The 13,003-nt window shown below is 55.4% G+C and overlaps 1 protein-coding gene across 1 annotated transcript in view; it reads right to left on the reverse strand.

Annotated features, from left to right (window-relative positions):
* The window catches only part of CHD6 (chromodomain helicase DNA binding protein 6), a 95,513-nt gene that overhangs the window by 31,480 nt on the left and 51,030 nt on the right, over window positions 1-13,003 (reverse strand). Inside the window, 11 exon segments of the mRNA XM_030963178.1 lie at window positions 113-289; window positions 720-963; window positions 1,591-1,712; window positions 1,992-2,141; window positions 2,361-2,447; window positions 3,576-3,693; window positions 4,504-4,562; window positions 5,016-5,081; window positions 7,800-7,949; window positions 8,473-8,611; window positions 12,161-12,654. Coding sequence (XP_030819038.1) covers window positions 113-289; window positions 720-963; window positions 1,591-1,712; window positions 1,992-2,141; window positions 2,361-2,447; window positions 3,576-3,693; window positions 4,504-4,562; window positions 5,016-5,081; window positions 7,800-7,949; window positions 8,473-8,611; window positions 12,161-12,654 — 1,806 coding nt within the window.

Consider the following 13,003-nt stretch of genomic DNA (forward strand, 5'->3'; position numbering starts at 1 on the left):
TTTCCTCTAACCTGGCACAGGGCCTAAGCTGCTGACAGTGGCATCTGATTGCTCAGCATGGTCATCTCCAGCCCACCCTGCTCCCAGGTGAACCTGGGCAGGACATGCTCACCAGGGCCATGAGCTTCAGCCCCTCCAGGAGTTTGCAGTTCCTGTTCTTCAGGCGATGTGCCTCGTCAATGACCACACAGCGCCACTGGATCTTCTTCAGCTCCGGGCAATCAGCAAGGATCATCTCAAAGGTGGTGATAACCACTTGGAACTTGAAGATCCCAGGGAGAGGGTTACCCTAGGGAAACAGAAACCAGAGTTTGAGTCCTGCAGGGTGGCAGCACACTGTCAGACCTCCTGTCTGACAGTATCAGTGTGAGTCAGTATCTGACTCTGAGCCGGAATTTCCCCAGAATAATCTCTCTCAAGCATTGGGCAGTTTTCTGCAAGCCTCCTTGATGGCCACAGGCTGTGTATCTCCGAACCAGACACTGCCTCAGGGCAGGCACATAGGCCTGGACAAGAAGCTGCAATCTCCCTGTTCTGCATGAGTTGTGGCTGTTCACTCACACACAGTGCAACCTGAGGCCATGCCAGCAAATGGGGCTGCAAAGATCATCTTTCCTTCTCCAAATGAACAAGCTCCACAGGCAGCTCAGTGCTTCCCAAGTAAAGGAAGGCAGGGCTGGAGGACACATGCCAGGAGGGCTGTGTGCCTCAGTCAGTACCTGTGTGTCCCTGTACACCATCTCATACTGCTGGATCATCTGCCGGCTGATCTGGCTGCCGTGGTACACGATGGCGTTCATCTCCGTCCAGGTGCGGAACTCCCTCTCCCAGTTCGTGATGGTGGAGAGAGGTGCGATGATGAGGAAGGGGCCATGGATGCCCATCAGGAATATCTCTGAGAGGAAAGTGATTGACTGGATTGTCTTCCCCAACCCCATCTCATCAGCCAGGATGCAGTTCTTCCTGCAGAGACGGACAGGGTCAGGTCAGGGTGGCTCTTGGGGGCAGAAACCACTCTGTCACCAACTCTGTGATGGGATGCCAGGCACACCACCTCTGCCCACACTTCTCTGATCCTGCAGCATGGAGCGTGGAGGGACTTTGGCATAGCGGCCCAAGCACGTCTGGGTAAGCCAGCCAACTTCTTGTAACATCATGGATTCAAAATCAGCATGAAAGATGCTGGTTTTCAGGTACACATGAGCCAGGGCAAGATGCATCTGATGGCCTGCTGCAGCCAAGAACGTGCATATTCCCACCTGCCTGCCACACCAATCAGTCACCAATAGCCTGGCCAGTACTAAAAAGCCAAGTGTATCTTAGAATCATAGCTAAGCCCTACTATCTCCAAGACTCATCAGCATATATACCAGGGAGAACCATTCCTAAAAATTCAGTTGCAAAGCTAAAGCAAATACACTGTTTCTGGCAGCTGCCAGCCAGCTCCAGCACTTGAAGGACTCAGTGGCTGCTCTGTCAGGCCCATTTGTCCACTCTGCTCCCCAGCTTCACTGCTCCCATGACAGCACACACAGGGCCTGCTGCCAGTAGGACTGCTCATGGCAGCACTGGGCTCCCTCCTCTCCTCACCTGTTGTACCAGTTAAAGAGCAGCCAGTTCATCCCCTCCAGCTGATACTCCCGCAGCTGGTTGCTGTTCTTGTACTCTCTGGACTTCTCCAGCTTCTGCCAGGACTCGGACGCTGGGCGCTCCTAGAAGGGGACAGCAGGAGCAAGGTCCATGGGAGATGCTAATGCCCAGTGAGGCCAAATCCCACTGCTGGGGCTGCACATCAGGGACAACACTTCAAAACAGTCACTGACAGCTGAATCATAGCAAGGGCTTGGCCTCTGGAACCCACCCTCTGACCTCCAGAGGGGAGGATACAGGGCTTGAACTGCAGCACCAGGGACAAGGTCAGCACTGCTGGACTGCAGCAGGACACAGCCAGTCCCTGCGCCCAGGGCAGAGCTGCCAGCCGGGTACATTACCTCAGGGTACGTTACCATGTGCTTGATTTCTGGAGGGATTTGGAGGGCTTCAAACTCTTTAATCTTCCCTGGGTCAACATCCTCCTCCAGCTCCCAGGTGCTCTCCTCATAGGGCAGCGAGCACCACTTCACCAAGTAGTGAGTCACCTCCTGCAGCACAGAGAGAAACAGGCTCAGAGACAGGGAGAGTCAGCATCCCTCCACCCACCCTGTGCCAAGGGCCCTTGGAGACCGGGAAAGCTGTGCAAGGGAAGGCTGGGAAGGCTCAGGGTGCTCAGAGATGACCCACAATGTGCCCCATGGGGCCGGGCCTCCTGCCACGTCTCCTTCCTTCCCTCCATGGGGCTAGCAAGAGATGCAGCCTCTCACCTCCCCAGTGTCAGGGTCCTTTGTGTGAGCCACCTCCAGAATTCGATCTACCTCCACATAGTCAGGGTTGAACAAATCTTCATCAGGCTGTGATGGCAAACAGTAAAACAGGAGGTAAGTTCAAGGTGATTCCAGGGTTAAACAGATGGGCACAAGTAAACAGCTGCGGGGCATCTGTCCCCAGGATGCTGCTAGCTGTGTGCAACACACCAAGTGCCCTGGACACAGGTACAGACATCTGTCTCTGGGCAGGGAGGATGCAGGAACCTGGCAGAAGGCAAAGCTCTTTCTTTAGAGCAGTCACATGCTCCGTGCTGCCCTTGCTGGGAGGCAGGAATGTCCTCTCCAGCTTATCTGGCCCAAAGGTACAAGTCCTAAGCTGTCTGCTTCAGCTGATGTGCAGCATCCAGAGCTATGACCACCACAGTGCACAGCACCCAATGAACCCCATGGCTGCAAGGGGTGACACCTTGGTCTCAGTCTCTGCTTCCCTCTTGCCCCACCTGGCATAGTCCTTGGAGAGACATGGCCTAGGGCTTGGGAAAGAGAAAAATCAGGCTTCTACACTCACAACTCCCCAAACCTCAGTTAGTTACAGGAAAAGAGCATGTGCTCCTTGCTGAACTGTTGGTGGTACAGAGTGTTCCAACACATGCTTTTTTTTGCATCCTGAGAAAGACCCCAAACAGACTCGTGAGTGAGAAATTTGACACACACCCCCAGCTTTCCGCTACAAAGAAGAAATTTTCATAGCCTACTGGCCTAATTTATACTTACAAGGGGCAGTTTGAGGAGATCCAACAACTATCTCTGGAGCAACAAGATAAATTATAGAACACCTTTCATGCTAAGCAAGATTAATCTGCTTATAGAGCAGAGCAGGCAGGAGCTGCCCTAAGCCCAGATATTTATAGCTCCCTCTCTCCAACAGCATCTCTGCTCCACCACAGAAGCACCTCCAGCCCTATATGCTGCCCTCTCTCCCACCAAGCAACTCTTCCAGAGCTGGCAACACTTGTCACCCTGCTCATAATTCCACAGTGACACTAGAGGTGTCCAGGGCACAGTCATGGACCCTCAGCTCCAGCCCTGGTGCCTTTGGCCCTGGTGACAGACTGGTCTGGGCAGCAAGGTGCCAGGGGCAGCTCCTGGCCTGCTCAGCCATGGCACTGGGCTCAGAGTCAGGCACCACTGCTCACTGTGCTCCACTCTCACCTCTGTAAAAATATGTTTCATCTGAGCCTGCTTGTTCCGGAAGCGCTTTATTTTCTGCGAGATCCTGGGATCCTTCTCCAGCTCCTCCAGAGTTGCCCATTTACAGTGGAGGTAAGAGCTGCAGGGGGAAAAAAATCAACATGTGACCAAGAGGCCTTTGGTCCCAAACCATCCACCACACAGAGCAGCATGGATCTCCCAGCGATCCAGAGAATGCCCAGTCCATGCCTATGCCTATGCCAACCCAAACTGGGGAAAGCCATGCACCAGGACCAGGCCAAGACCAAGCACTGAAGTTGCAGCAGCTCCCTGCTTCCCACCACAGCTGGCTCAGGACAGTGATGCCTTAAGTTTTAGCTTTAATATTTTCCAGTATTTTATTTCATTTTTTTAATTGCAGATTCTGTACTGCATTAGTATATAGCTCTGAACTTCATAGAAAGTGTTAGCAAGTTCTCTTCACAGTTTAGTTAGACAAAACAATCCTTTTCCAGCCTGAGAACCAACGACCCCATTGCAGCTTCAGGCCCCAAAAGTGTAAACAGCAAACTGAGCAGAGCAATCCGGGAGGATGTGACTTCATAACCTGAAGCTGTAATTGGACAATTAACCAAAATATATAAATGGACCAAAATTTATAAAAATGTGAAACTCATGACTCATCGTCCATCTTGGGTGTAGCCTCAGCCAGGCTCTTGTACTGCCCAAAGTGTATCCTTTGAAGGCCTTTTTAATAAATCCCTACTTTATTCCTTTAACACTGTCCAGCCTTTGTTCTAGGTAGCCTCTCAAGGCATCGACAGGGATAGGAAAAAGGCATGCTGGGGCTGCAGCTAGGGAATGGGACAGAGGTGGGAGTGCACAGTCCTTGTTCCTGCATGCACAGGGCCCACAGAAAAAAGCACCACAAGTACAACACTGCACGTACAAGTTCCTGTACTTGACGTAGAACTCCTCTGTCTCAAATGCCAGGCCTCCAGGATGAGCCTGAAACCAAGGGAAGGAGAGTCAGTGACAGTCAGAGGCTGTGCAGAAGCTGGGGGGGCATTCTCAGCCAGCCCCTGCCTGGCCACAGGCTCCAGGGACTGAGCCCCAGGGATGGTGAGGACAGGCAGGCACACATTGTGCTGCTGCCCCAGAGCTGCAGTAGCCCTGGGGAACACGACATGAGACCACCCTTGAGCACGGGAACTCCAAACACTTTCTGGGCATCAGCCCAGGCCTGACCCCTCTTCAGAGGCTTTCTGGTGCCCAGGACAGGAGAGGCACCACATTGATCCACAGCTCAGAAAGGTGCCAGTCTGGGCATACCCCAGCACCCCACCACAGAAGCAAGAGCACCAACTGCTGCTGTCTCGTGTCCCTGCTGCACAGGGCAGCCAGGTCCCACCCATCCTCTGCTCAGGGACTTCTAGCCCCACTGACATCTTTGCCACTCACCTCCTTCTGCACCATCCTGGAAGCAAGGATCTTCTCAATGATATTGGCATCATCCTCGGGAGGCTCCTGGGGACAGGAAAGGAGAGCTCTGTTTTTCTGGCTCATCACACACCCCTGGCACTCTCCCAGCACTGAACAGCTGCTTGCTCCTCTCCCAGTCCCCCAGCCAGGCAGAGCTGGCACTGGGAGCTGGGAGAGCTGTGCTTGGGGAGCCCCTGCTGGGTGTGAGGGTGTAGGTGCTGCCAGACCAGCTACACTCACCCTCTGCCTGTCCTCTTCAGGTCAGCCAGGCCACAGCAGTGTCAGGTTTGCTGTGTGAGTCCTTCCAGCTACACCAGGGCAGCCAGATGGAGTGAAAGGCCTCCCAGAAAAGAGGAGGGAGCTTGGGCACTTGCCCACGGACTCAAGGAAGGAATTATGCCAAAATTATGCACATTCCTGCTCCAAGGCACTCTCCATGCCACATTCTGGTCATGCCTTGGCAGTTGTACAGCCCCATAGTGCTGTATGGCCCCAGGGCCCCAGGAGAGCAGGCAGCATGTCTGTCAGGCCCTGCCACACGTCACCCACACGCTGTCATCTGCCCATGGCCACAGGACAGGGCAGGCTGGAGGCAGGAGGTTTGAAGTGCTGCCTCCTTCTCTTTGCAGGCTTCTTACCCATAGATACCCTCTGCTGGCACCCAGGGGCTCCAGCACAGCTCCTCTCACTGAGCACAGGCTGGCTGCAGGTGGCCCTAATGCTGTCCTGCTGCCTGCTCTGGGGAGGTGGAGGCTCTCCTGGCTGCAGCTGTGCCAGGATCAGCCCCACCAAATGCCAAGGGACAAGAGAGCCAGGCTTGTGCCCATCTGTGCTACAGAGGAGACCCACAGAGGAAGATGCAGGGGAGATGAGGGACGCCAAAAACATGGAGCCTGCTTGAGCATTAGAAATATCAGTTCTGCTTTGGCTACAAGACAGTACAGCAGAAGGAGGAGGAAAGTGCAGAGCAGAAAGCAGAAGAATTCTGTTCATTCCCTTCTGACAGAAGTGGAGTATGGACCAAGGCAAAGCAGCCCTGAGGTGTCATTTTGCAGACTAGAAAGTCTCTCAAAGAATGGCATGGGGCAGGCTAGGGAAGGACAGACAGGGCACCCCACACCACTCATCCCAAAATGTCTGAGAAAGCCAAGACCATGCCCAGGGCCACAGCACTCCTTCCATCCCCAGCCCAGAGGTGATTGCTGCCTTGGCAATATCCTTGAGTGCGGGGCAGGATGCTGAACCCAGCACCACAATGCAATGAGCAGGGAACAGCAGCTCTGCCTGGGCTCCTTGGCTGCCATCTTGAGGCCCAGAGCCGGATTTCTGCCCTATCTGGGGAACTCTGCCCTAAACTGGGTTAAGACAGCTGAAGGGAGCATGCAGAAGTGCTCCTGCCACAGCCACTGTGCAGTGCCTGCTCCCCTGTGCCCGGGCATCTGCCCTGGCACTGCTGGGCTCTGCTTGACTCTCCCACAGAGGGTCGGTGTGAACATGGCCATCCAGCAGTGCCATGGGAGCTCCCACACTTATCCACAGCCCTTACACAGGCTTCCACTGGTCTGTGGCTCACTGCTGGCTGTCTGAAGGCTGCTGGAGGAGCCCTGCAGTGCCCAAAGAGCTGTTTAGGACTGTGGCCAGGGTGCAGGGGGAAAGCTGCAAGACCAGGCCACGGAGAAAGCAGCCCTGAGGTTGCAGCACTCACATCCTGCCCTGCTGTCAGTTCTGATTCTGGGAGCAGCCACAGGCAGGCTCAGCTGGGCAGGCTGGCCAGGCCTGAGAGCAACCATCCAGCCTGGCTGCTTTGGACATCAGCTTTAATGACCCATCTGGAGCAGGAAAACCTGAGGTGGAAGTTTAGGACTGAGAGGAGAACAGGGTGGGAGCATGGGCACATGTCAAAGGCAGCTCACACCCGCTGCTTTGAAAATCTCACTTGGAGAGATGACTGCCAGGAGCCCAGCTGGGACACAGCTTCAGGCAGAGCTGAAGCAGCTCTGGAGCATGTCCTGTGGGTGTATGGCAGCCCCAGGCCAGGCATGGATCATCAGGTCAGGGCTTATCAACAGAGCTAATACCCACCAAAACCTTGGGAAGAGGGGACTAGAGAGGGTAACAGAAACACCATGAAAAAACCAGTGACCATTATTAATATCTGACAGCTTTGTCAGTGACCAGAAAGATGCAAAGAGCTGCAGGGTCCAACACACAAGTCACAGACAAGGCAGGAAGGGGCAGCCAGCACTGAACCAGTGGGTAGAGGCAGAAGGACAGCAAGGCCCAAACCGCAGTGGCACTGGGTGGTCCCTGCCATGCTGCCCAGCAGATCAGCTCAGCTGGCAAGGGTCAGGCTGGCATCACTACACTCTGAGGCACTGATGGAGAGCAGCGATGTGGGCAGAAAATGATGACATGGCACCTACATAGCCCTCAGCCGGCAGGAACAAAATAGAGCAATCATGGACAGGAGCTACAGAGACCAAAGCCAAAGGTGGGCATGGGCAGTGGGTAGAACATGTCCAGCTGCGTCACACATTCCAGAGGCCTTAGTCTCCAAGCAGGAGGGGGACAGTTGGACCAGCATGCCTCTTGTCCATCTCACAGTTCCTGAAAAGCCAGCCTGAACCCTCCCAGACAGTCGCTCTCCCACCCCATCCTTAAGCTGGGACCCACCACTTCCTCAAGCCTCAGCGCTGACATTTTGGAATACTGTTCATGAGGCAGATCTCCCATCCCACACCCCCAGTCCCACCCCAGCACTACCTCTGCCTGCCACGCCAGAGTAGAGGCGGAGAGCGCCGAGGTTCGCCCAGCTCCCAGCACGGCAATTGTCTCGCCATCATCATCCACAACCTTGAAATCCAGGTCCTCGTTGTACTTCCTCCTCTTCACCTGTCGTCCTGAGCGCCGTTTCTGTACAGGGGAGGAAAAAGGGCAGTGCTGGGAGGCACGGACAGACCAAATACCTCCTCCTTGCTTGAGTGGCAGCGAGAAAGCCCCAGGGCTGCCAGAATTCCTTCCAGGCCCCAGCAGGATGGGGGTGGTAGGAAGAACAGGCACTCCTTGCAGCGCTGAGATCTCCACCCTGACCCACAGAGCCCCACCAGTCCCCAAGACATGAGGTAGAGAAGCCCTGTAGAGATGCAGGGCATGCAGCCCCCCAGGCTGCAGGGCCAGCGTGTTCCCCTGTGCTGTGCCAGGAAAGGGAGCTGCCCAGAGCTGTGGTGCAGAGGGACACTCAAGGCTGACACACCCAGGGCCCAGGGCAGCAGTGTGCATGCAACCCTGGGCCAACAGCTGACTTCAGGCTGACAGAAGCTGACCACAGTGCTGAGCATGCTCTCTGATTCCTGTGCCCAGAGGCCCTTGTTGTGGTCCCTCTGAGAGGCAGCCAGGATTTCACCCACAAACAGCCAGCTGAGGGCTTTGGACATACCTGGCTGTCAGCTGACTCCACAGACTCCTCTGGGCTCTGTACAGATGGGCTCAGGAGATCCTGATCCAAATCCAAACTGTTCACTGGTATCTCATTTTTCCTCTTCCCTTTCTTCTTCTTCTCCACAGGGGTGTCTTTGCTGCCGAGGCAGACTGACAGTTAGATCATGTCCTGGGGATCCCAGGAGAGAGGCAGCAGGCTCCACGCAGAGCACTGCTGCCTCTGGATCACCCAGAGGCAGCTCCAGGCTCCTGGGACCTCCCCCAGCACTGGGGATCCCCAGTCGTTGATGCTCATTAAGCACACAAAGTGTTTCTCCATCCAGCTCCAGAGCACCGGGATGAAAGGGTCCACCTGTCCTGCCTGGTGTGGAGGCTGGGTGCTCTCACCAGCCAAGGGAACAACCCCACAGGGGCTGTAGGAGCTGGGGTTCAGCTCACAGGGTCTAGCACAGGCACAAAGAGGATCTCTCCACCACCAAACTCAGTACGCCATGGCAGCAAGGTGCCTGCTCTGATCACAATGCTCCCAAACACATCCTGCGCTGACCAAAGTCAGAAATAAAGTTCAGCAGCTTCAGAGACAACCCATGTCTTGGCACCCTGGAACAGAACCTTCAAGTCCAGTCTTAGGAGCACTGGCCACACTGCTGGCCAACTCCTGCCTGTGCCACAGAGCTCTGCCAGATCCCAGTAAATCTTTACACCAAGCCCAAGCTGCTCCAGCTCACAGTTTGCGTTCCTGAGTCACAGCACTGAGCCCCCTCCCGAGGCAGCTGAGCAGACTGGTGAGAGCCTCCAGCTGGAGGGAGTTAAGCCCTGTGATCGCCACAGACACAGGAGGATGCAGATCCAACTCCCACAGATGCAATGGCCCATCACAGCAGTCACTGCCCACTCCAAGGGCCCGCTGGGAAGCTCTGTCCCACCAGGCAACTGTTCTCCATGCTGAGGTCACAGAGGGGATTTGGGCTCTGTGCCCATGAATCCCACCACCTTCCTGAAAAACATGGAAAGACAAGCCCAGACCCACGGCATGTTCTCAGGGTAAGGGCCACCTGCACAAGGAAACAGGACCAGGGAGCACCACAGCAAAAAAACGACTGCTCCCAGCATGCCAGTCCATCCTTTCCCTCTGCAAGAAACACTGTTAAAGGAATGGCTCCAAAGAGCTGGTGCTTGTCCCAGGGCTGAGCAACGCCTCCTTCCTCTCTTCCAGCCCCAACACTCATCCCCTCCACATCCCAGATCTGCACAGTGGCAGAGGAACCATCAGTTTCAAAGCAATGTCAAGATTTTAACTCCATTTGATAAGAAAAATCTCTGCTTGCCTGTGACTAGTGAAAAGTAAAGGCAAAAATCTGTTTTTCAGGCCAGAAATGCCCTGGCCATGCATATATGCCTAAATGAGAGGCCCTGAAAATGCTCTGTGAGCAGCGCTTCCACCAAGCAGTAACTCCCAAGATATTGATTTGTAAGTCACAATTAACAACTGCTTCATTCATGAGTCAGTCATTGACTATGATTAGAAATAATTTAGAAGAAATTATGCCACCATTATCTGCCACTTAAGAGGACTCACAGCAATCATTCCATCTGCACAGAGTACAAACTAACCAAAGCCTGCTGCTCACCTCTCCCCTTCCTGAGCTGTCAGGGTCCCCCAGCACCTCCCCAGCTCCACATGGCCAGGGGGCACAGGGGGATACACAGCCCTGCTCCCTGCAGAGCTTCCACCCTGACACCCATGGCCATCCCTCACACAGGGGGGTTTGCTGGTGGCTGACCCAGAGCCCAAAGCAAGTCTGAAAAATGGCTCAAAGAGGGGTTACAGAGGCAGGGAAGTTGTAAAGGGGATTGCACTCCCAAATCCCATGGGCTGGACTTCCCAAGCAGCAGAGCTGGAACTAGGTCCTCCTGGAAGGCACAGATGACTGGGAGGAAGCACCACAGGCTCAGGCTATACTGGGATAGAGCATAAGGAATGCACAGAGCTTTGTGGAACTCCCAGACTCCCACACACAATTTCTTCTGGTTGCATGATGTGTTACAGTTATATTACATCGTGTGGCTTGCATTAAGTGGCCTCTCCACCGGGGCTCTGCTGGTACCCAGCACGGCAAGCTGGCTGCCCTTCAGCCCCCCGTGGTATGCCCAGAACCTGCTGTGCCCAAGTGGGAGAGCCAGGGTTTCCAAATCTGCAGCTGGGGTTACCCTGCCACAAGCCCCATCTCTGGCACGGTGATGTGTCCACCAGTTACTCACAACAGGTTGCACAGTCAGGGGCTGCCCTGTCTGCAATGATCAGCACCCTGTGAAGGCACTGCTGGCAGCCAAAGGACCTACAAGAGCCATGAATGCCTTCACAAACCTCCATGGCCTGCTCTTCCCCTGGGTTCCCCTGCTTTGGTGTGGTCCCACAGGTCCTGCTGCAGGGGCAGATCCCTGTGAACTTCCTGCATGGCAGGTCCTTACTGGTGGAGCAGAAGTGTCATTAGGAAAACCAGATAGCTGCACCCGTCATCCCAGGACCCTTCTTGGGGTGCAATGCTGCATGCACATGGGCTTCATCCTTCCCTTCCTTGCCTGCAGCCCATCTCCTTCCCTCTCCACCTCTATCCCTCTGCTGCAGCCTTCCCTGGGGCCTGGAGGAGCCCCTCCCTCACCTCCCAGCAGTGACCGCTTGATCCGCCCATCCCCTCTGCTCTGGCTCACCAACTCATCATGAACATCTGCAGAGCCCTGGGCTCAAGGAAGAGCACAAGTGACAGCACTGCACGGCTCAGGGATCTGCTGGGGACATGGCACCCAGCTCTCGTCCTGCTGAGCAACCCACACCTCCTCTTGTCCACAAGCAGCCCATACCAATGGAACCAAAGGCCGCCCCAATGGCAGCTCCACAGCATGGCCTCTCCAGGATCTGGCTGTCAGTGAGCTCTGAAGGAGGAGGGCTGTGGAAGACCAAACTAAACCAGTGCTCTTGAGACTTGCTCTGCTCCCTGCACACACTCTCCATTAAAAAGAAACCAGAGCTTCTGGCCAACCAGCCTGTTAATTAAAAGGCTGAGGAATTACCAGAAACAGTGGCGCTGGCCTGTGCAGGTCAAGGGAGTCCTCAGGCCTCCCTCCACTGCTGGCTTTGACTGTCAGCCCAGCTCCACAGCTGCCAGAAAGGACAAGTCCTCCAGGAGAGGGAGAGGGGATGGGATCTACTCCACCATCCTCCCAAGCCCGAGCCAAGGGGAGGCAGGCTGCTGGCCCTGGGTGTGCAGAGTCCCTCACTTGCACACAGTCCAGGGCCAAGTTTTTCTCACTCATATACCTTCTGCCCAAGCCCCAAATCATATATGACAGGCCCTCTGCCACACAGCACCTCACTGTCCTGGTGGTACACCTCCCTAAAGTCCCTTTTGCCCCAGGATGCTCGGCACAAAGGCCAGACCAAGGAGAGGCCAAGACTCTCTGGTCCTCTTGTGGATCTCGAGTCTCACAGGGCCATATTCCCCAAACAGCACCTGCCTGTCCCATCTCTGCATGGCCAGAGAGCTCATCCTGGCATCCCAACCAGCACATCCAGCCTTCAGACCAAGTTCCTGCACACCCAGGGCTGCTCTTTCCCAGATGCAGCTCATGCAAGCCCACAGCCCTGTCCACAGCAGGCACAGGGAAAGTGCCACACCACCACCCACCTGCTCTTCTTGGATCTTGATCTGGGGGCTGGCTCAGAGCCACTCTTCTTGTCTTTAGGCTCCTTCGGGGCTTTGGGTTCCCGAGGTTTCCGGGGCTTCTTAGCCACCTCCCTCTGCTTGGGCTCCTTCGGCTTCTTAGACTCCTTCACCTTTTTAGGCTCTTTTGGTTCTTTAGGCTCTCTCCTCCTCTTTGGTTTCACCTCCACAGCTGCTTTATCTCCTCCTTCCTGCTCTCCCAGATCCTTTTTCTTCCGTTTCTTCTTCACCCCCGTGCCCCCGCTGTCCTGCATCCCATTCTGGTTGCTTGTCCGCTTCTGGGCAGCCCCATTGGGCTCCTCCTTCAGGCACTGGCACTGGCCACCTGTGTTCGTGGCTGTCACTGTCACCTGGCGTGGCACCTCGTCCTGCTCTTCACTGCTGGCAAAGGTGTCCTGCGTCCTGCACTCCCAGGCAGACGACATTGGGGAGAGGCTCAGCGCTTTTAAGCTTGGCGGCTGCGGAGAGAACGCAAAGCAGCCGGGTGAAGCAAATGGCACAGCTACAAACAGCGGGTGCCCGGGGGAACTGCAGCCCCACGAGGCTCCAAGCACCCAGTGCAGCACAGCAGCATCTCTCAGCATTTGGGGACCATGGCTAACAGCCACCATGAGCAGACACAGCTCAACAGGTGGACCCCCCCGGTCTCTGCCCAACAGAGGCTGACAGACAGAGGCCTTTTGGCTCCCCCCAGCCCACGCAGGTCCCAGCAGAGATGGCTGGCCCCAGTGTGTGCCTCAAATCCTGTTCTGCCTTCAATCAAACACTCCAGACTTCACTTGGCTAAGGCAAGAGCAACCTATGCAT

Source organism: Camarhynchus parvulus, chromosome 20 (assembly GCF_901933205.1).
Source record: "Camarhynchus parvulus chromosome 20, STF_HiC, whole genome shotgun sequence".
NCBI classification, from domain to species: domain Eukaryota; kingdom Metazoa; phylum Chordata; class Aves; order Passeriformes; family Thraupidae; genus Camarhynchus; species Camarhynchus parvulus.